The 21,242-nt window shown below is 34.6% G+C and overlaps 4 protein-coding genes across 8 annotated transcripts; all 4 read left to right on the top strand.

Moving 5' to 3' along the window:
* Positions 1 to 965: 965 nt before the first annotated feature.
* LOC110617253 (serine/threonine-protein kinase AFC2) lies at positions 966 to 4,740 on the top strand. Of its 3 annotated transcripts, XM_021759924.2 has the most exons (12): positions 966 to 1,213; positions 1,939 to 2,134; positions 2,465 to 2,491; positions 2,577 to 2,730; positions 2,835 to 2,883; positions 2,979 to 3,093; positions 3,384 to 3,475; positions 3,597 to 3,753; positions 3,832 to 3,896; positions 4,004 to 4,101; positions 4,182 to 4,284; positions 4,386 to 4,740. In XM_021759924.2, the coding sequence occupies exons 1-12, from the start codon at positions 1,115 to 1,117 to the stop codon at positions 4,530 to 4,532; spliced, it is 1,302 nt and encodes a 433-aa protein (XP_021615616.1). In that variant the 5' UTR covers positions 966 to 1,114; the 3' UTR covers positions 4,533 to 4,740. The 3 variants fall into 3 exon arrangements, with proteins under 3 accessions (XP_021615616.1, XP_043813388.1, XP_021615617.1); XM_021759925.2 differs by lacking the exon at positions 1,939 to 2,134 and having other exon boundaries at positions 999 to 1,213; XM_043957453.1 differs by lacking the exons at positions 2,835 to 2,883; positions 2,979 to 3,093 and having other exon boundaries at positions 991 to 2,134.
* A 1,820-nt stretch (positions 4,741 to 6,560) lies between these two features.
* On the top strand, positions 6,561 to 9,613 carry LOC110616523 (cytochrome P450 71A1). The gene is made up of 2 exons (XM_021758913.2): positions 6,561 to 8,692; positions 8,842 to 9,613. The coding sequence occupies exons 1-2, from the start codon at positions 7,724 to 7,726 to the stop codon at positions 9,454 to 9,456; spliced, it is 1,584 nt and encodes a 527-aa protein (XP_021614605.1). The 5' UTR covers positions 6,561 to 7,723; the 3' UTR covers positions 9,457 to 9,613.
* A 616-nt stretch (positions 9,614 to 10,229) lies between these two features.
* Positions 10,230 to 15,663, top strand: LOC110617622 (quinolinate synthase, chloroplastic). Of its 2 annotated transcripts, none has more exons than XM_021760541.2 (8): positions 10,230 to 11,073; positions 11,245 to 11,529; positions 11,855 to 12,073; positions 12,160 to 12,339; positions 12,985 to 13,494; positions 13,932 to 14,093; positions 14,166 to 14,350; positions 15,305 to 15,663. In XM_021760541.2, the coding sequence occupies exons 1-7, from the start codon at positions 10,327 to 10,329 to the stop codon at positions 14,235 to 14,237; spliced, it is 2,175 nt and encodes a 724-aa protein (XP_021616233.1). In that variant the 5' UTR covers positions 10,230 to 10,326; the 3' UTR covers positions 14,238 to 14,350; positions 15,305 to 15,663. The 2 variants fall into 2 exon arrangements, with proteins under 2 accessions (XP_021616233.1, XP_021616230.1); XM_021760538.2 differs by having other exon boundaries at positions 15,298 to 15,663.
* Positions 15,664 to 16,933: 1,270 nt separating this feature from the next.
* On the top strand, positions 16,934 to 21,019 carry LOC110617701 (manganese-dependent ADP-ribose/CDP-alcohol diphosphatase). Of its 2 annotated transcripts, XM_021760662.2 has the most exons (3): positions 16,934 to 17,071; positions 18,016 to 18,099; positions 19,629 to 21,019. In XM_021760662.2, exon 3 carries the CDS (start codon positions 19,649 to 19,651, stop codon positions 20,609 to 20,611), a length of 963 nt encoding a protein of 320 aa, XP_021616354.1. In that variant the 5' UTR covers positions 16,934 to 17,071; positions 18,016 to 18,099; positions 19,629 to 19,648; the 3' UTR covers positions 20,612 to 21,019. The 2 variants fall into 2 exon arrangements, with proteins under 2 accessions (XP_021616354.1, XP_021616353.1); XM_021760661.2 differs by lacking the exons at positions 16,934 to 17,071; positions 18,016 to 18,099 and adding an exon at positions 18,114 to 18,729.
* The last annotated feature ends 223 nt before the right edge of the window (positions 21,020 to 21,242 follow it).

Here is a 21,242-nt window from a genome sequence, read left to right as displayed (position 1 = left end):
TCACTCGTCTTTTTATTATTTTTATTTTTTTTTATAATAATGTATTTTTATAAATAATGGAATAATTTTTTTAACTAATGACACATTCAGTTTTTATTGATTTAACATTTTTTATAAAATAATCATTTTATAAAAATACATATTATTTTATAAAATATAAAATTTCTATAAGATTTTTTTGTTTTAATAGAGTAAGTTTCACTTTATTTATTTATTTTTTCTCTCAAAATTTATATTGATAATTGAATGCAAGTGTGATGAACGTACTTAATAGAGGTAAAAAAAATTATTAATTGATTTTTAAATTTTAAAAAATATATTAATATATTTTTAAAATTTTAAAAGATTTATTAGATAGTGCCTCTATTAGTTTTGATCAATAAATATTATAAAAAAAATATAAAATATGAATTAAATAACAACAAGAGGAAGGATACACTACCCCTATAAAGACTGACCATGTGAATGGAACAGAAAAAGTACAAGTATAGTTGCATATTGAAAAAAGACAATAAAAAATAAAAATAAAAAAGAAAGGGAAGAACTAGATTTTCTAAAATTCACATAATTCAAAATTTATTTTCAAATTTAAGACGTCATAATATTATAAATAATTTAATATATTTTTTAAAATTAAAAAATAGTTAGTATTTCTGTACTATAAAAATTAAATAATAATAATAAAAGAAAAAAAAATTAAACGGAGGTTACCGTCAAAACTAACGCATTAACAACTAACAAAGTATGTTTGGATGGTTTTCCGTTGCGATAAAAAGAATGGAAAAAATAAAAAATGGTTTTCCGTTATTCTCGCTATTAACTAACGGTAACTTAACCATGGTTAAACAGACAAATTAACTGAGGCCATTGAAAGCTAGTGAACACGTGTCGTGGTCAAACCCACGGTTAAGATCAAGACACTTGGACGGCCCAATCTCGTCTCAACCGCCTAGCACTCACATTGTTGCAGGTTAAAATTAGGGTTAGCTGCAGCTCTTCCTCATCCAACGAATTTTATCTTTCTCCGTTGTCTGGTTGTTTATTTCTCTTCAGGGTTCCAAGATTTGTTTTTCCCAATTTTCTTTTTTGATTTTCTCCGATCTAGCTTCCGATTATGGAGATGGAGCGCGTGACCGAGTTTCCCCTGGCGCACCTTGATCGCCGACCCAGGAAGAGGGCTCGTCTGGGCTGGGACGTTTCTCAGGTCCCCAAGGTAGCAGCTTTTGTTCTTTCGATCTTATGTCGCTTGTTTTTTTGTTTCACTTTTGCAGATCTGATCAATTTTGTTTAGGTTTACTTGTGCGATATATCAGTTAGGGTTGTTTCTAGTTTTTCACCTACTCATGTTGCATAATATCAGAACTTTGGTTTTATTTTTATGCAGATCTAACATTTTCGTTGTATTTGGGTCTTTCTCTCTGTTTAAATTTTACACCTCTTGGGTTTTCTTTGCTCTTAGCATGTTTCTTTTTCTTCCTGTATAACAGATCTGTACATATACATGTATGTATTGGTTTAGGTTATTGTGATATGCGTCTTGTTATTCTCGTCTTGAGATTATCAGGTAGATTGTGCTTTTTTTGCGGTGGATAATTGTATTTTAGATTTCATGCTGAGAAATCTGAGAAATTTGACTGTGTATACCTGGAAAGAAATCATGCTTTGTATTTTCGTTAATTTGCTGAAATTATTAATCGTATGATTTTTCATCTATGTTAACCTGTTTTTAGGATGCCTCACTGTATATATTGTATTATCTACTTTTTGCTCTACTGTTAATATGATTTTGTGGTTTTTTGTCAACTGGGATTTGTTTCTCTTCTTTCCTGAATGAGTATTTATCAATTAGTGAACGGGATTCCCAAGGGTATGATGGTATCAGGTTGAAGTTTTCATTTAATTTCTTAAAATGGTACATGAATGGGTGGCTATGTGTAGGCTCAGGTAGGAATATTTTGTGGACAAGAGGTTGGCAGTATAACAAGCTATGCATCTTCTGGAGCAACCCCAGACCATATTATCTCTAGTTCACTATTTGTAAAGGGAGTGGCTCGAAATGGTTCTCCCCCATGGCGGGAAGATGACAAGGATGGCCATTACATGTTTGCAATTGGAGAAAATTTAACTTCTCGCTGTAATTACACTTTACTATCTTTCTACATTTTTAAACAGTTCGTAGGTTTTGTAATAAATTAATGTTGATCATGACAGCAGGTTTTATTGATGATGCACGATCTTGATGTTTTAGTGCATTGGGTGATGTTGCTGCCTCTTTTTTTTTTTTTTTTGGGGGGGGGGGGAGGGGTTGGGTCTTGGTTCTTGGGAACTTCTTAAGACCATGCATGGGACTGGTTGTTCCCTTATGAAAGCTATTTTGTTAACAATATTGATCAATTTTGCTATGTTTGGTTGTTGTACAAACTCACTAAATTTATTGTCTTTCCTTTTGCTTCCATTCATGCAGATAAGATACACAGCAAGATGGGTGAAGGTATGTCAGGTCAATTCTTCGTTGTTTTTTGGGTTTACCCATCATTCACTTGGCATAACTCTGGGACTGTTTATTATTTGTGTAGGCACCTTTGGTCAAGTATTGGAATGCTGGGACAGAGAAAGAAAGGAAATGGTTGCAATCAAAATTGTCCGTGGGATTAAGAAGTATCGTGAAGCAGCTATGATAGAGATTGAAGTGCTGCAACAGCTTGGTAAACATGATAAGGGTGGCAATCGGTGAGTTCTTTAACTTCTATTACTAGTTCATATTGGCATTGCAGGCCCTATAACAAGCTTTCTCAAACACTATGTCAGTGGTTAAATGGCTTTATTCCTTGCAGTTGTGTGCAAATACGGAACTGGTTTGACTATCGTAACCATATCTGTATTGTAAGTATATGGTTGATTTGTGATGGATTGATTTCCCCAATTCAGAAATAATCAGGGGGTTAAGACTTCTGGGTGAATGTTAATGGTTTCAACAGGTTTTTGAGAAGCTTGGACCAAGTTTATACGATTTTCTACGCAAAAACAATTATCGCTCATTTCCCATTGATCTTGTCCGTGAGATTGGAAGACAACTGTTGGAATGTGTAGCATGTGTGTAGTAATTACCTAAGCTAGTTTATTCCAATGCATATTTGCATTTTTACTTTTCCCTGTTATGGTTTCAACTGTGTTATTCGTATGATCTCCATACCTGATTATGAGATGTGCTTTTTTCACACTTGTGTACCCACAAAATGCTACATTATTATTGTGTAGCAACTATTCACATCTTTTTTTTCTCCTAACAAAAATGAAAAAGGTTCAGAAACTTTTGTTATTGCATAATTTTATTAATTTAATAGGGTTGAGTGACAAATGTTGCTATTTGTTGAAATCTGCAGTTATGCATGACTTGCACCTGATTCATACTGATCTGAAGCCCGAGAATATTCTGCTTGTTTCTGCTGATTATATTAAAGTTCTTGATTACAAGGTAATGCCCTGTCTATTGTTGTTGTGACATTTTATTCGTTTTCTGTTATTGCAATCCCCTATTGCCAACAAATTAGAGTTCCATAAGAAACTAGCATATTGATGTATCTAGTGGTCTGTAGGGTTCGTCCCGAGCACCAAAGGAAAGCTCCTACTTGAAAAGAGTCCCAAAATCGAGTGCTATTAAGGTGATTGATTTTGGTAGCACTACTTATGAGCGCCAAGATCAGAACTACATTGTATCTACCAGACATTACCGTGCTCCAGAAGTTATTCTTGGTAAGTGCTTAATTTTGTTATGCTCTCCATTTTGTTCTAATGATTGAGCAGAAGATGAATTTCTTGATATTCTTTTAGGACTTGGGTGGAGTTATCCATGTGATATATGGAGCGTCGGTTGCATCTTAGTGGAATTATGCACTGTATGAGTCTGAATTTTGCTTGCTGCTTTTTAGTGTTATATATATATAGCTGCAGCTGGGTTTTGTGCTGACATGGACATTTACAACTCGGGATACTGCTTTTACAGGGAGAGGCATTATTCCAAACTCATGAGAATTTGGAGCACCTGGCTATGATGGAAAGGGTCTTTGGGCCACTGCCTCAGCATATGTTGAAGAGAATCGAGTATGCTTAGTATGCCTGCTTTTTCATGAATGCTTAACGTTTTATTGTGCACTGTACTTATATTTTCATGTTTTGAACAGTCGACATGCAGAGAAATATATTAGAAGGGGTAGATTGGACTGGCCTGAAGGTGCGACTTCAAGGGAAAGTATTAAAGCTGTTCTGAAGTTGCCTCGTCTTCAGGTTTTGTGGTGTTTGATTTGTGTAGTCTGTAAATAAAATTCAGTAATATTAGTTTTGTGGTTATTAATTTAATTGGTTTTATGCGACCTACGTACTTGCAGAATCTAGTAATGCAGCATGTTGATCATTCGGCTGGAGATCTGATACATCTATTGCAAGGATTGCTTAGATATGAACCCTCTGATAGGCTAACAGCTCGTGAAGCCCTAAGGCATCCCTTTTTCACAGGGGACCATCTAAGGAGATGACCAACAGATGGTTGACAATCGATAGATGTAAATAATAAATATATTCTTATTCCCAGGGATGTTACGGCTATGCCTGGGCCTCGCCTTGCCATCTCGGTAAAATTTGCACCCAGTGCTCTGTTAAACCTGCACTAACCCAATGCCATGTGTATAATTAAAAATTATCAACGTGGAATGAAGAAGTTACTTGTGCTTTTTCCCTGGAGAATTTTGTTGCGTGTTTTGTCATTTGTGATTGTGGTTGGAGTTGAGGAGTTGAATTTGCTTATTAAGCACGATGGGAAGGGTGTGTGCCGTTGAGGGTTGCATTTTTTGCATGTCTTTACACTGGCGTCTAAATTCGTTGGAAACCAAACTCCCTAGCAAACACACTTGACAAATAGACGAACTGAAGGATCTTCACAATCTTCTAGTATTTAGACCATGTTTCTTTTTCTTCCCAATATTCGCCTTTAAAGTGTAGGAGGAATTTTTTAAAATATTTAATGAGGGAGATGTATGAATTTTGTTCAGTATTATTCTATAGTATCTCGGCTCCTAATACTGGTGTAAGGAGCATTTTGTATTAGACTAACTATCGAAAAAGAGAAAAAATCTTAGATCTTCAATTTCTTTTTGCTCATTCTCTTAATACACATGCTCCGAGAGTTTTCTTCACCTTCTCACTTTCCTTTCTCGGATAATGATTGTCTGAGAGTGAGTATAGATTGAACAAGATAGGTTTTTAGATTTTTCTTCTATTTTTCTTTTTCTGTTCTCGATAATGATTGTATGAGAATGAGTATCGATTGAACAAGATTGGTTCTTATAATCCAAATAAGTTCTTCCTTTTAAGAGTGTTAAGGGCTACAAAAAGTGAAGTTACTATTATTATTTGTTATATTAGAAGTGGCCCATTTATTTTAAAATTTAGTTTCTTTAATTATTTTTTAAAATTTATTTTATTTTGAAATAAATTATTGTTGGATATGTGATTGCAAGATTTTCATGTTATTTACGAAATTATGTCAAAAAATCAAAATGGGTGAAATCCCATTGGAAAAGCATATAAGATAAATTTTAAATTTCTTAAACTTGTACTGAATGGACCGAGAAGAAACCAAATTGAATAGTGTGTTGGCTTCTATCTATATTTGTGACAGTTGATGAAGTTGCTGCAATCAGTGTGGAAATTGAAGGTTCATCAAAAGAACAGAAGAACCAGTGATTAGACTAGAAGATGGCCCAATTAAACAAGCAAAAAGAGGTTGCTTCAGTTAGAAACTTTGGACATAGAGTTAAAAAGATTTAGGGAAAGAAGATAAATTTTCAGCCCTTTTCCTACACTCAAGCTATATAGGAGGAAGGATGTTTATTTCTCTTGGTTGTCATGGCAAATAACTAGAGGAAAAAGAAGTGATAATAAAAATTAAGAATTTTTCTTAAGTTTGAAAGGTATCTTGGAAGAAAAATATTCTCTCTTCTTTTTTAATATTAGAACTAAAGTTTTCAAGTATTAAAAATAACGGTAAGAATTAACCAGTTGCATTTTGTAAATATGAAAAATATTTTAATATAATTTTAAAAATTTAAAAATTAATTAATTTCTCTAGACACTAAATACTAATTTTTTCTGATCTTAATCACTTGGAATATTTCCTTCTCTCTAAGACTGCGGGTTATCCGTTCATCATGTCATCAATGTGGCTTGCGCGAGCCCCAGCCTCAGCCTCATCCTCAAATAAAATTAGGATTCTCTTCCTTGGCTACAAGTCAAGAATTGCCTCTTGCAAGGCTTCTACACTGAAGGCTTCCTTCTGCTAATTTCGACAACCATATCTCAGCAGGCAGCGGCCCCAATGAGGTCCAGTGAGTTTCTGTCCAAATAATTTGTGAAAAAAATTATTAAGCTAAATAAGATAAATTTATTTGACATATAAAATAATTTTCTAAGAAATAAATTTAATTTCAAGTTACAAGAGGGGATAGTTTTTATAAATATTTTAATAAATATGTATTATAATTATTGATTATAATAAAACTAAACCAAACAAAAGAGTTTTGTGGCTTTTTCAAAAAGTTGAAATTAATCTACTTAAAACAAGATCCAAATAAGGTGGATAAGACTTGAGTTTTTTGGTGTTCCATAATTTCCACAATATATCTATTTATGGAAAAAGCTGCTGTATTTACGATAAACCTTGCTACCTTGAGCAAAAGTATTAATTGTAAAAAATGCCTATCCTACTGGATTTGCAGCAAACATAGGAAGAACGGACTAACTCCACGCCATCTTCCTGCTTAACAATAAATTAATATATTAAATTTTACTAAAAATATTTATATAAATAAAATGAAGTTAATATTTTATTGAAACGTAAATTAAAAAATAACAAAACATTGAAATTATACATAGAATAGAAAAACTCATAAAAGGAGGATATATATGAAAAAACCACAGAGAGAATATACTTAATTTATCATCACAATAATCAGAGTTGGAATCTTAATCATTGTCTATGATTCTAGAAAAAGAGAGATTTATTATAATATGGTTATTCAGAGTGATATTTTAACTTGTAAAAAGTAATAAATTAAAGTAGATGTTGTGACTAGTATTAAATTGTCTTTTAGTATATTTAAGATCCAATTTCTCTTAGACATGCAGAGAATGTGATGAGTCTTTTTCTTGGGAATGGTACCTATCTATTTATTTTCTTTCATTTGTTGAAGTAATATTATTCTAAATATGAATTAAATTAAATAAATAAAACTTAGCAGGTCTAATCTAATAATATTAAGATACGAACAATAATAATAAATTGAATTATCTTTAGGAGGAATTGCATTAAATCATTGAATGATGAGCATAAGCAATCTTCGCAGACACCCAATTTTCCTATCTGTTGCCATTTCCATAAATAAGCGGCAAAAGGTGACGAAATCGTTGACACGACAACAACAGATGGGGCGATCCTATCAACTTCGCAGCAAGGAATGATGTTCGAATTTGTCTGTGTATTAATGTGAAGGATAAATCAGAAACACAGCAATCTATGCAATCTGTATATCCATAACATTTGACAGCACAAGTGATCTATTCTGCTTTGCCGCTTCATGAATTGTTCGTATGTGAAAGGTGATAACTCATTTTGCTTACTATATATATGGATTGAGAGGTGACTTGTTGCTAGTTCATTGTGCATGAAAGAATGGTGGAAATCAACCGAATGGCTATACTATCATACTTGCAGCAAATTGTGCGAGAACTGCATAGGGGAGTAGCAGAGCTCAATCCCTTTCTTGTCTCTCTTCTTGTCATTTTATTTCTTCTCTTTTGGCGTAAGCTTACTGGAGGTGGCAAACACAAGAAGCTACCTCCTTCCCCACCAAAGCTACCCATAATCGGCAACCTTCACCAGCTAGGTAAACTCCCCCATCGTTCTCTTCATACTCTCTCTAAGAAGTATGGCCCTCTAATGCTCTTGCAATTCGGGCACAATAAGAATCTCGTGGTTTCATCTGCAGAAGCAGCCAGAGAAATGATGAAAGTCCATGATATTGTATTCTCAAACCGACCTAGAATAACAGCTGCAAATATCTTCCTGTATGGGTGCGCCGACATCGCATTCTCTCCCTATGGAGAGTACTGGAGACAAGTTAGGAAGCTTGGTGTAATTGAGCTTCTAAGCCTTAGAAGGGTTCAATCGTTTCAGTTCGTAAGAGAAGAAGAAGTAGCAATTTTGTTGGACGAAATCCGTGGTGCATGTGCTGCAGGAGCTTCCGTTGATCTTAGTGAGATGTTGCTTGCTATTTCAAACAACATAGCTTCCAGATGTGTTATTGGGCGGAGGGCTGATGATGAGAAATTTGGTAAGGGCAAGTTTGCAGAGTTGTCGAAAAGGATCATGGAGCAATTTGCTGCTTTTATAAGTATTGGGGATATGTTTCCATTGTTGCGATGGATGGATAATCTTACTGGTTTAATTCCTCAGATGAAATCATCTTTCAGAGAGATGGATGCTTTTCTTGATAAGGTGATTGAAGAGCATAGAATTATGGAAAGTGATGATCAACCCCACTCTGCTGAGAAAGATTTTGCGCATATTCTCCTTTCTCTTCAGAAAAGTTGCAGGCTTGATTTTCAGCTCACTCCAGACCATCTGAAAGCAATTTTGATGGTATCTCTTCTTCCTCCCCGGAAATTGTTGCCTTTTCTTTCCTTTGGAAGAAAAGCAAAGCAGAAAGCCATATCTTTTTTGTAGTTAAAGTAGTTAAAAATGCATGAATTATCGTCGAAGCATCAACTTTATCTCGTTACAAATTTCAGGACATGTTCGTGGGAGGAACTGATACAACTTCAACTACCATGGAATGGGTGATGGCAGAGCTTCTAAAAGACCCAAAGTTGATGAGAAAAGCCCAAGAAGAGGTAAGGAGAATTGTGGGAAAGAAATTAAACGTCGACGTAGCCGATGTTGATCAAATGAACTATCTGAAATGTATAATAAAAGAGGCTCTAAGATTGCACCCTCCTGCTCCTCTACTGGTTCCAAGAGAAACATCAGCAAAGGTTGAATTGGGAGGCTATGAAATTCCTCCCAAGACAACAGTCCATGTGAACGTACTTGCCATCCAAACAGATCCCAGAATATGGGAAAGGGCGGAAGAGTTTTTACCAGAAAGATTTGAGAATAACCCAGTTGATTTCAAAGGCCAGGACTTCCAATTCATCCCATTTGGTGGTGGGAGAAGGGGTTGTCCGGGTATAGCTTTTGGGATGGCCTCGGCGGAATTTGTGATTGCCAACCTATTATATTGGTTTGACTGGAAGTTGCCTGATAGTGGTGCTGCTCCTGAGAATTTGGACATGACTGAAGTTTTCGGAATAACTGTTCATAAGAAAATTCCACTTCGTGTTCAACCTACGTTGTACCATCCTTGATCATGTTGGTGCGTAGTGATAAAGGGAAGACGACGAGGGTTTTCAAAGAGAAGGGATGGAATTGGAGGGACTGCATATCTTTTTTTACTTTTCTTTTTTAAATAAAGTGGGTATCTTAATTTGTTATCTTTTGAAAAAAATAAAAATAAGCCCTAATATGAGTAATTGCACCATATGCAGGTACTTCTGTATTAAATAGCAAATCATATATAAATTTCGATTAATGGTTACTCTATGTATTAAAAGAGATTGAAATCACCTTTAGCTCTATCTCTTCTTCCTGTTGAGTCTTAATTAATTTTTTTTTCCACCACATCGTCGCGTGCATGTGGAGTTTTCGGTTATAAAAGGTTGCTAAAATCTCTCGGCTCTATGGATGCAACTCTCCGGTTGGTTTTTCCGGGCACAATTGCTCCGGAAATGGTGTGAATTTGGGGGCAGCAACCTAATGTGGAGAAACAAAGCTTGCTAGGCCATACTGCTGAATTGGATTCTTGCAGACTTTAGGGTTTATTTGTTGTTTGGGATCAGCCAGTTTTTCTGAGATCTAAAATGGGTGAGCTGTGTGTGTTATGGTCTGGACCTCGAGCCTTGTCGTAATGGGCCTTCAGTCTTTTCCCAATCTAATTAAAAAATAAAAATAAAAAAGGAAAAAACAAAACGGAGTGTCGTCAAAGAAATTGCATAATGATAAATTCGTTTTTCTATTGGTTGATGCTAAGTGGCGCCAACGTCCTTTTCCAGAATCCTTGTTTTGTGACCTTTTAAACGGCCCTGCTTTCTCTTTTCTCCACGTCCATCCGTATCAACCCAACCCATACTTTTCACTCCCCTACACGCACTTTTAGGCCTCTCGACTTCACCTCTTCCATGGAGTTCTCTGCTACCATCCCCATGAATGCCTCTTCTTTCTATTATTCTCTTTTCTCTGTCTCCCCAAACAATACGCCTCATCGTAGACTCTTTTCCCACAAAACCCAATTTCCTTCCTTTTCTTTTACTTCCCTTAATTGCGTCCGCCCTGATTCCAACTCCAATTCTTCTAATAACCCTAATGTTTCTCGCTTTTCCTGCTCTGCTGTTGCTTTCTCTCACTCGCCCACCACTGACCTTGTGGCTGCTAAGCTGCGCCATCTTATAAACGAATTTCAATCCCTCCCGGAATCAGTCGACCGAGTGAAACGGGTCCTTCACTATGCATCTCTTCTCCCTCCTTTTCCGGACTCGTCCCGGGTGGATTCTAACCGGGTCATGGGATGCACGGCCCGAGTATGGCTCGATGCCCAGCTTGATCACTATGGAAAGATGAGATTTTTAGCTGACAGCGATTCAGAGATTACGCGAGGGTTCTGTGCTTGTTTGTTATCGTTGCTGGATGGGGCGGCACCTGAAGAGGTGCTGAGCTTGAAGACGGAGGATTTAGCGGTGTTGAACGTGGGGTTGCCTGGTGGCGAGAGGTCGAGAGCGAACTCTTGGCATAATGTGTTGGTGAGTATGCAGAAGAGGACGAAGAAATTGATAGCGGAAAGGGAGGGGAAGAAGCCTTTCGATCCATTTCCTTCATTGATTATCGCTTCAGAGGTTATTCAGGCCAAGGGAAGCTACGCTGAAGCCCAGGTTGGCAATGAAATCCTTTAATTTGATTTGACTTTAATTGCATTGCTTGAACGTGATCAGGATTATAGAACCAAGAGAATTCTGCTTTCTGTTTGTGAAAATTTAATTGGATACCTCGTTTTTAAATTTGTCTCCTCTGCATTTACTAGAGCATTTTGTTCCCTTTGATAGGCAAGATATTTGTTACCAGATGAGTCCAAGGTCCAAGAACTTGTCAACGTGCTAAAGGAGAAGAAAATCGGTGTTGTTGCCCACTTTTACATGGACCCTGAAGTTCAAGGAGTCCTAACTGCTGCACAAAAGCATTGGCCTCACATTCACATATCTGATTCATTGGTCATGGCAGATAGTGCTGTAAAGATGGCTAAAGCCGGATGCAAATTCATAACGGTCTTGGGTGTAGATTTTATGTCAGAAAATGTGCGTGCAATCCTTGATCAAGCGGGCTTTGCAGGGGTGTGTCTTTATTTATTTATGTGATTTGTGTTGATTCTGCATGCCAAATTATATGCAAATGGTTAAAAAGGGAAAGAAGTTGCTGGCCTGGAGGGAGGGGAGCGTTGAATATTTTTTTCTTGACTTACTCTTAATAGTTAATGTCTCATCAAAAGTTTGTTTTGATGGTAAATTTATATGCTAGAAGGAAATTCTGAAGTTAATGTTTCCACCTTTATACTTTATATCCATATTTGATGAAGTTCTAATTTAGACATAACTCTATTGATGTCCAATACCATTGAAACGGTTCTGAACATTGTTTCCCTGTCACATTTAACTTCAGGTTGGTGTCTATAGGATGTCAAAAGAGTCCATCGGCTGTTCTTTGGCAGATGCTGCTTCTAGCCCTTCTTATATGAATTATCTGGAGGCAGCTTCTGGGTCTCCACATTCTTTGCATGTTGTCTACATAAATACTTCACTTGAGACAAAAGCTTATGCTCATGAGCTTGTGCCTACGATCACCTGTACTTCGTCTAATGTTGTCCAAACTATCCTGCAGGTGAGTAATATTAGCTGTCTCAAGTCAGCATATTGTGTGGTGTGAAGCATCTAATCTTGGGTTTCCCTTTTTTCCCTTATCTGCAGGCTTTCACCCAAATTCCAGATTTAAATGTGTGGTATGGGCCTGATTCATACATGGGTGCCAATATTGCAAAATTGTTTCAACAAATGACAATGATGACAGATGAGGAAATTGCTGAAGTACATCAAGCACATAATAGAGACACCATAAAAGCATTGCTACCTCGCTTGCATTATTATCAGGTAATATCTCTTTTCAATTTCAGCTGAGAGAGGATCAATTAAATGGGCTGTGCATGGTTTATACACTATATGGTGTGTACTGTGAACATTATTGGGGAAAGAAGGTATTTGTCCAATGCATCTACTGAAGTCTGCGTTGTTGTTGATTTGGTCATTTTTTATTGTACTGTGTTCTGCTAATCCAGTAGTTTCAAGTTATAAGATAAATGCAACAATGCATATATAAATTTTTCTGAGCCATTGAATGTGAAGTTAGATTTTATTTGTTACTATGTATAGTGATTAGTGATACTGCAGCCATATTTTATGAGTGAAATATGCAAGATTGTATGTCTGGCTGATATATTTTGGACATGATGTTATTGTCTTGTCTTGTGCAGTTATTTTGGTAATTCCCATTTGCATAGGAAGAAATGTCTTTAGAAAATTTATTTTGACCGTTACTTCTTCACTCCTACCCCTCAAATATTCTCAATGTAATCTTTCAACTTTGAGGTCCATCATCTTTTATCTTATTTGTTTTTTTCTCTATTATCAAGCTGTGAGTGGATATGGACTCTCTTTCCCCTGTTATTTTCTCTAGGTTGATGCCCTATTGCTGTCTTGTTTTCTAAATTTATTGATGATAAAGCATTCTTGTGTCAGGATGGGACATGTATTGTTCATCATCTTTTTGGATATGAAGTTGTGGATAAGATAAAGGAGATGTATTGTGATGCTTTCCTAACGGCTCACCTTGAGGTCCCTGGAGAAATGTTTTCCTTGGCAATGGAAGCAAAGAGGAGAGGAATGGGAGTAGTCGGTTCCACCCAAAACATATTAGATTTTATAAAGCAGAAAGTTCAAGAGGCACTAGATAGAAATGTGAACGATCATCTCCAATTTGTGTTAGGAACAGAATCAGGAATGATCACTTCAATTGTTGCAGCAGTTCGACATTTACTAGGTTCTGGAAAGTCATCTGGGGAAGCTAAGATTACCGTTGAAATTGTCTTTCCAGTCTCTTCAGACTCAATAACAAGAACATCACCAAATTCATCTCCAGGTCTAAAATCAGCGAATGCAGGGGACTTCATGTTACCTGTTGTACCAGGAGTTGCTAGTGGGGAGGGATGTTCTATTCATGGTGGCTGTGCTTCCTGTCCATACATGAAGGTTAGCATATTCTTGTTAGTTCATTGATTGCATAAATTTCTGTTTATTGTCAATGAAATCAAGTTTTTGAGTCCAATTTGTTGATTGTCTTAGTTGCACACACTTGCAATAGTTTTGCAGATGGACACTTAAAGCACACTATGCCAAAGTAGGCGGAAGTTTTCATGATAAAAAGAAAAAACTAATAATAAATTAAGCACAAACTTCCTTCAAAATTATCAATTTCTACTAAGCTTGTTTGCATTGGAAGATTACATCTGGGTTTGTGAAACAACCCTGTCCTAAACAAAAGAATTGGATAATTTCGAAGTTGAATTTTCTATTAACAGCTGGAGTATTCTTGTCCTTTTGTAGACTTGTAAATGCTATCTTAAATCCCTGAGGAAATTTATGCCTGAACTTAGGCCTCTAATATGATATTTGCTGTTACCTGCCAGATGAACTCTCTTAATTCCCTTGTAAAAGTTTGTCAACATCTGCCTGATGAGAAAAGTGCCATTGTGGCATATGAGGCTGAGCGATTTAAAGTGCAAACTCCCAGCGGAAAATCAATTGCAGAAGTTGGATGTGAACCGATACTACACATGAGACACTTTCAGGTTAGACTTTTGGAATCTTCAATCTATCACATTATTGTTCTAAGCTTCTCTCTCTTTTGATTACATTTGCAGACTAGAAAAGAACTACCGGAGAAGCTTGTAAATGATGTTCTTCACCTCAATAGCAGCAGAAGGCCAACATAACAAGAATGAAAAATTCTGCCTCCTCTTGGAAGTTGAGATGCTAATTTATAGAGAATCCAGCATGAAGGGGGTTCTGAAAAATGAGCGATTCCCTACCATTGAAGATTTTTCAGGTCAGCATATATTCAAACTTTTGTTATACACAATGTCTTTTGTACTTGTCAACGATATAGTTTACCCCTCCCCCTTTCTTTTTCTTTCTTTTATAGAATACGGTGTTATAAGATGTAGGGGAAAATGAAGCAAAATTCATGATACATTATTTTATGTTGTAACCATTTGTTTGCGTGTATATTAGGATCATCATTCATGGGAACAGCATATTTTGCTCTTGAGCTAAACAAGATGAACTCCTACATTGCTCATTATAACAAACATTTTATTGTTTGTTAACTATTAAGACTGAATCTAATAAAAATCTCTCAGTTATGGGAAACTAGCCATCTCTTTGGAGACTATAATTTAGGGTTTGGCTACTGGATTTGGTTCTTTAAGCTTTGTTATTTTAAGCTATGTTGTATTGAAAATGTCAATGGTGATAGGCTTTTTAAAGCTTTTCAAATGAATAAAACCTACTGTTAAAAAAATGTATTGGATTTTTTTTATTACTCTCAAAGTAAAAGTAATTTATCTATTCAAATTTAGTTTTGACAGGGATATACATATATAATTGCATAAATAAAGATCAAAATCAGCGTATTAGTAGCACTTATTGTTATTATTGAATCGCAGAAATTTATAAAAATAGTTTATATGCATTTAAAGATGGTGCATTTTTTTTTATAGGAGATTGTGTGGATAGGGAGATTCAAATTTGGTTCTGGTAAATTGAATTTGATATCTTGAGCATTGGATAACTTTCTTTTAAATTGTTCCTTAAATTATTTTAATAAAAGGGTAAACTATCTTTTTTAGCTAAATGTATATGCAGTTTTTTAATTTTAGTTTTTTTTTTTTTTTTGTTATGTAATTTTAGTCAAATTGAAAAGTTCAGTTACAATTTTCCAATATGACTGCTTAAACAACAAAGAGAATAATGTTTTAATGTCTCACTCTCTAGAATTTAGGGAGGGACCAAGCCGAGTTAGGAACATCAATAAGAAGCAAGACTCCATGAATGGACAATCTCCAACACTGAAGGAAGAGAACAAATAAGGCAACTCCATCATCAACAAGACAACATCTTCAAAAAGGGCGAAAATAAGAAAGGATGATAGGCAGAGCTCACCTGCAATCATTCTAATATGTCTGGATTGACCATTATTATTATTATTATTATTATTATTATTATTATTTTGTCGAAATGGATTGACCATTAGGCTCGGTAGATAAAGTCTCCAAAGTTGCCCGCTAAATAAGCAACAGAAACCCCTCTACACAACACCTTTTATAATTTTATTTTTATCGATTTTGTTGTCAGTCCTTACAGATATTTGCTCTATCAAGAATCAGACTAATGAATCCTTCACTACATGCACAAACAAGCTTTGCCTCCAGATAGAAGCTGTTTTGGTCCAAACATCTTCTCTACAAGGAAAATGGAGTAAGTAGATCTATCCAAACCATCTCATATTCCATTTTGATTTTACTAAAACCACCAATAAAATGCTATGTATAAATTTACACGACACGAGAAGAGGAGGGAGAATTCATTTTATGGGTAAAGGAACGGAACCTCCGTCGCCGGAAGGACAACTAACTGGTTCCTTGATGTAAAACAAAAACACAAAAACAGAGAAACGCATTAATTTATACATTAAGAATTAAAAGAAGTGAATCATAAACTTAATTTCAAATGTTAATAAATAGATTTTTTTTTAATATAAAATGATATAATTTTATTCTATATTACTTTTTTAATCGACTATTTGATATTGTATTAGTTTATTAGAGATAAAAGTATAATCATAGAGGAATCAAGGAAAAAAAATGAAATGTAAAAGAACATATAAAGAAGATGATTAAATAATAATAATAATAACTAATGATACTTCTATATAAATAAAACCTGAAATTACATGGATTGATATTCATGGGTTTAATATAAAAAATCTAAGATTTCGATGTCAAGTCTTAAAGAGGATTCGGCTCCCAATGCATTGGTTTAAGAAGCCGAACCTTCAAAGGATTGGGTCAAGATTGAATCCCTTAAAAGATTTGGTCATGAAAAAGCCAAATCTCAAGTTTGGCCATGAAAGGTTGAATTTTGGATTCAATCATGAAAAAGCTGAACTCTTAAATTTCAATTACTCCTCTGAAATAATGGATGTTAGACTCATTCCATACTAGAAATAATTACAGATTTAACAATTAAAAGAATGATCAATTTTTTTGTTTTCTTTCTTCAAATGAAAACACTAAGAGAATTCAACACTCAAAAAAGAATTTAATACTTAAAAGTTAAATTTTTTGATTTTGGTATCAATCCAAAATCAAATTTTCAAATATACAATCCACCTTAACCCTAAGTGATAAAAAAAATAACTTAGAATCCATATCCACAGTGAACTATAAAAAGAATTTCAGCTTTATTAAAAAAAAAAAATCATGAGAGCTTATAGAAAGGAGCATATCAGGTAGGTCTAACTAGTGTTCTCTTTACTCTTACAGGTTTATATAGACAAATGGGTGATTGTTGTTTTGTCCACTATTACATCTGACCCAATTGACATCGCTGTCAACAACATGATTCCCAACGCTGAAAAGCAATTCATACACCTAAAAGGCAATGATCCAATTGACGTTGCCACCAGTAACATGATTTTCAACACCTAAAAGGCAATTCATTGCCAAGATCAGCAAGAGCGACAGAATCGTTAAGGATAACTTAAAAGGTATTTTGTTGTCGAAGTTCACAAGAAGATAAGATCGTTAAACAGTTACTTGCTAAGGTTTATAAAGCGATAAACTTATCAAGAACAATCTAAAAAATAATTCATTATCAAAGTTCACAAAAAAATATGATCGTCAAGCAATTCATTGTTAAAGTTGATAATGTGATAATAGAACTTGAGATATATTTTAACTAATTGATTCGATTACTGTTTGTTTAAGAAGCCAATTTAGTTTGTCAAAAATAAATCATTTAGAGTTAACTTTCGTAAAAGAAAGGTTAATTTGGTTTGCACTCTCTTTTTTTCTTTTTTAAATGTAATTTTTTAGTTTTTAAAAATCATATTATTGGTTAAAAAATCAAATTAGGGTTTAGGGTTTATCACATATTAATTAGTGTAGAAAAAATTGAGGCAAAATATTTTCATCTTAAATTTTACTAAAATGCCACTATTGCACTTTAAATTTTAGAAGCCTCCCATCCCACGGCACAAAACTAAAATTATAATTTTAATATAAGCTCAAAGTAGTAATATATACTTATAAATTCAAATTACTAATTTAAATTTACCATTAACAATACATTGTTTAATAATTATAATTATATGTATATAATATACGAATTTTATAATTGAAATTCATACCATATATTTTATATTAAAAAATAATATTCTCAAATTTAAATTAATTTAAAAAATTCAAAAAATTCACCCAATTTATTAATCGAAATTTCATTTATCTTATTAGTTCCTACCCACCGACATAAAAAAAACCTCTTAATATAAAGTTTGAAGGGTGTAGATTTTTCAAGGTGTAAAGATGTCATTTGGCGTACAATTAAAAATAAAATAAAATAGAATAAAATTTTGGCAAAAATAAAATAAAAGACTTTGGCAAGTGAAGAACTGCAGCCCATCCTTTCTGACCAAGTTATTTCCTGATGCAGCCAGGACTCTAATCAAAGCTGCAATTTCATGGTCGCTGTCTCTCGTCTCCACCAAAATTCGACGGATCGATTCCAAAAACAATTGTACGCTCCCTAAACATTCTGCACTCTCTCTTGTCTTCCTCTTCTTCTTCTTCTTCTTTCTCTTTCATATAGAGCTATGCTTTCCTCATGCTTAATTGTTATCGTTTTGGGACTTTCATCTTTTGCGTGGGTTTTAAGCAAATTTATCTTTCTTTCAAGCTCTTATATTCAATTCCAAATCTGCATCCCTTCACTTTTTGAGTTTAAGGGCATCTAATGAATTTTTCTAGCATTTTGTCATAATTTTTCTAGATTTAGCTTATAGCTTGTTGCTTGTCAAAACCTAAGCGATTAAGGATTTGGGGGAATAAAATTAGTCACTTGTTTGTAATCGAAGGCCTCATTAGCAAAAAATTCGTAATGTCACAAGTGTTTCTCCAAAAAAAAAAAATATTTTAGTTTATTCATGTATAGATGAGACCTAAAAGCTTTTGTAGCTCAAATTTATTCATTACTCTCATGTATCTCCTCCAACTTGAAACTCCATTTCTATCTAATAATAATTTTTTTATCAGTTTCGGATCCTATATCATGCAAGCAAATGGCACCTTCTGTTATGGAGCCAACTTCAATTAATGGAAAGGCGGTTGTCCTTCTCCAGGGAAATTTGGTTGTTGTGTTTGTTTTCTTGTAAGCATATGAGTGTTCAGCATTATTAATAGTCATATAGGTGCTTATAACTTTGTTGGAAAGGTTGTAATAAGGATGACCATTATTTAGCTTTGATGAGTTATACAGTTAATTTGTAAGTTAGCTTTCTATTCAAAGTTAGCATTAGAAAAGGTTTTTATGCCTGTGGGATTCGGGTACACTATATATGCATAGTAACATCTTTGGTTAGGGGTATATATTCTAAAGACTACAAAATTTGTTCTTTTAGTGTTTTGCAGTTTGACATATTTAGTGTAGTGTTAGTTTCTGTTTTATGTAATCATTAGAATACTTTAGAACAGAGATGCTGCAAACTCCAACATTGGAGGTTTATTTATTTATTTTTCCAAAGGAATTAATTGATTCACAATGTCTTGCACCTTTAAAAGCTACATTTTAGGAAAGAAAATTTGCTGATTGATTAATATGGCTTTAATGATTTTGCATCATTTGTTAATTTCAATGGTTACTCAATTTTGTATTCTCTACAAGTTAATCATGTAGAATTATGATGTAAGATATTCAGATGATTTTATTTCCAGCAGGCATGATACTATCTTTATCTTGACTCTTTAAGCCACATATCATAGTAATTTGTTCTGCACCTGTGAATTTAATCAATTCTGATACTGGATTGTTAAACTTAACACTTTTAGGTTGAAACTTGTATTGCCAGCTATGTTAAGATGCTTTTATGCTCTCTTATTTTGAAAATAAAATATTTAAATTATCAAAAGACATAGATAACTAGGAAAATAGACACAAGTAACATATGAACTTTTAATTTGCTATTTTCTGCAGACTTGTTAGTCATGGCTAGTGTGCTTCAATTCATTATTTGATCACTTTTGCTAATATATTGTCATGTTGTTTGATAGGTTGTCTGTACTACTACACTATGGGTTCTACAAGTGATTTAGCTACTGTACAGGGGAAGCAACCTCTTTTTTCTTTTGGAGTTATCTCTGATGTCCAATATGCTGATATTTCCGATGGTTACTCGTTCATTGGTGTTCCCCGTTATTATCGACATAGTATTCAAGTATTGCAAAGAGCAGTGCAAAAATGGAACAACCACGGGATGCTTAAGTTTGTGATGAACTTTGGGGATATTGTTGATGGAAAATGCCCTCAGGCTGATTCTCTAAATGCTGTGAAGAAAATAACTAACGAATTTAGGAAATCGAATTGCCCCGTCTATCACATGATTGGTAATCACTGTCTCTACAATCTTGCCCGTGAGAAATTACTCCCCATATTGGAGATTTCCAGTCCTGATGGTCATGCCTACTATGATTTTTCACCTTCTCCAGAATACAGAATCGTTGTGCTTGATGGCTATGATATCAGTGCCATTGGATGGCCTCGAGATAATCCTAAAACATTAGAGGCATTAGAATTTCTCAGGAAGAAGAACCCAAATTCAGAAAAGAACAGCCCAGACGGACTGCTAGGCCTGGAGAGGAGGTTCCTTATGTACAATGGAGCTGTTGGGGGAGAACAGATGAAATGGTTGGATGATGTACTTCAGGATGCAACAAAGTTGAAACAGAAAGTGGTTGTTTGTTGCCATCTGCCATTGGATCCTGGTGTATCATACCAAGAAGCACTTTTGTGGAATTATGATGAAGTAATGAATGTGATACACCAGTACAATTGTGTGAAGGTTTGCCTATCTGGTCATGATCACAAAGGTGGGTATTCAATTGACTTCCGTGGAATACATCACAGGTCGTTTGAAGCAGCACTGGAGTGCCCTCCTGGTACAGATGCATTTGGATATATTGAAGTTTTTGATGACAGGTTAATGCTTGTTGGTACTGATAGAATGGAGAGCACTGATATGCATTTCAAGCCCTGAACAAAATTTCAGGATATGACAGTACTAAATCATTCTTTAATAGAAGAGAGTACATTATCTTAAACAAAAGCCTCTAAAGAAAAATTCATTTGTCATGGAAGATCACACATTCATATCACTTGAGCATGAGGTTTCTTTGCAATTACTGAAAAAGGTATGGATGCAATACTCTATTGTTTTGTAAGTGCAAGATTTACACTGGAATACATTTGCATTCAGGGTACGTTTTCTAAGGCCATATCCATGTTCTCAAATGGGTAAATTATGCCCTTAGCCAACGATTAAAACATTCAGTTATTTATTTAATGCCTGAGGTTGAAAATCTGTAAAGCAGTTTGTATCTATATCTGAACAAATAATAGACTTATGATCCTTCAAATTTTAGAGTAACCAAAGTTTATCATGCCATTTATGGATGTTTGCGCTTATTTTCTGCAGCCGGTTTCCTTTGTCATCCCCAAAAGATATTGGAGGAATCACAAACATAAATTGATAAATATTTTCGTACTTTGTACACTTCCATGCATTCATGGATTTACCTAGTAAAATTGCTCTGTTTATTTTAGTCTTGAAACTATGTTCTGCTCAAGTAGTATCTCGTGATCATTCTTAGTCAGTACATGATAAGAAA

The sequence above is a fragment of the Manihot esculenta genome, chromosome 6 (assembly GCF_001659605.2).
Source record: "Manihot esculenta cultivar AM560-2 chromosome 6, M.esculenta_v8, whole genome shotgun sequence".
Lineage (NCBI taxonomy): Eukaryota > Viridiplantae > Streptophyta > Magnoliopsida > Malpighiales > Euphorbiaceae > Manihot > Manihot esculenta.
The sequence above is the reverse complement of the archived record's forward strand: the minus strand, read 5'-3'. Positions and strand labels throughout refer to the sequence as shown.

Excerpts from the sequence above, each read along its gene's own strand:
- LOC110616523 (XM_021758913.2), top strand. The coding sequence starts at position 7,724 with ATGGTGGAAATCAACCGAATGGCTATACTATCATACTTGCAGCAAATT. Across the intron at positions 8,693-8,841 it reads ATCTGAAAGCAATTTTGATG|GACATGTTCGTGGGAGGAAC; the intron begins GTATCTCTTCTT and ends TACAAATTTCAG.
- LOC110617701 (XM_021760661.2), top strand. The coding sequence starts at position 18,675 with ATGGAAAGGCGGTTGTCCTTCTCCAGGGAAATTTGGTTGTTGTGTTTG. Across the intron at positions 18,730-19,628 it reads GTTGTTGTGTTTGTTTTCTT|GTTGTCTGTACTACTACACT; the intron begins GTAAGCATATGA and ends GTTGTTTGATAG.
- LOC110617253 (XM_021759924.2), top strand. The coding sequence starts at position 1,115 with ATGGAGATGGAGCGCGTGACCGAGTTTCCCCTGGCGCACCTTGATCGC. Across the intron at positions 2,135-2,464 it reads AGAAAATTTAACTTCTCGCT|ATAAGATACACAGCAAGATG; the intron begins GTAATTACACTT and ends CCATTCATGCAG. Across the intron at positions 2,731-2,834 it reads CATGATAAGGGTGGCAATCG|TTGTGTGCAAATACGGAACT; the intron begins GTGAGTTCTTTA and ends TATTCCTTGCAG.
- LOC110617622 (XM_021760541.2), top strand. The coding sequence starts at position 10,327 with ATGGAGTTCTCTGCTACCATCCCCATGAATGCCTCTTCTTTCTATTAT. Across the intron at positions 11,530-11,854 it reads ATCAAGCGGGCTTTGCAGGG|GTTGGTGTCTATAGGATGTC; the intron begins GTGTGTCTTTAT and ends ATTTAACTTCAG. Across the intron at positions 12,074-12,159 it reads TTGTCCAAACTATCCTGCAG|GCTTTCACCCAAATTCCAGA; the intron begins GTGAGTAATATT and ends CCTTATCTGCAG.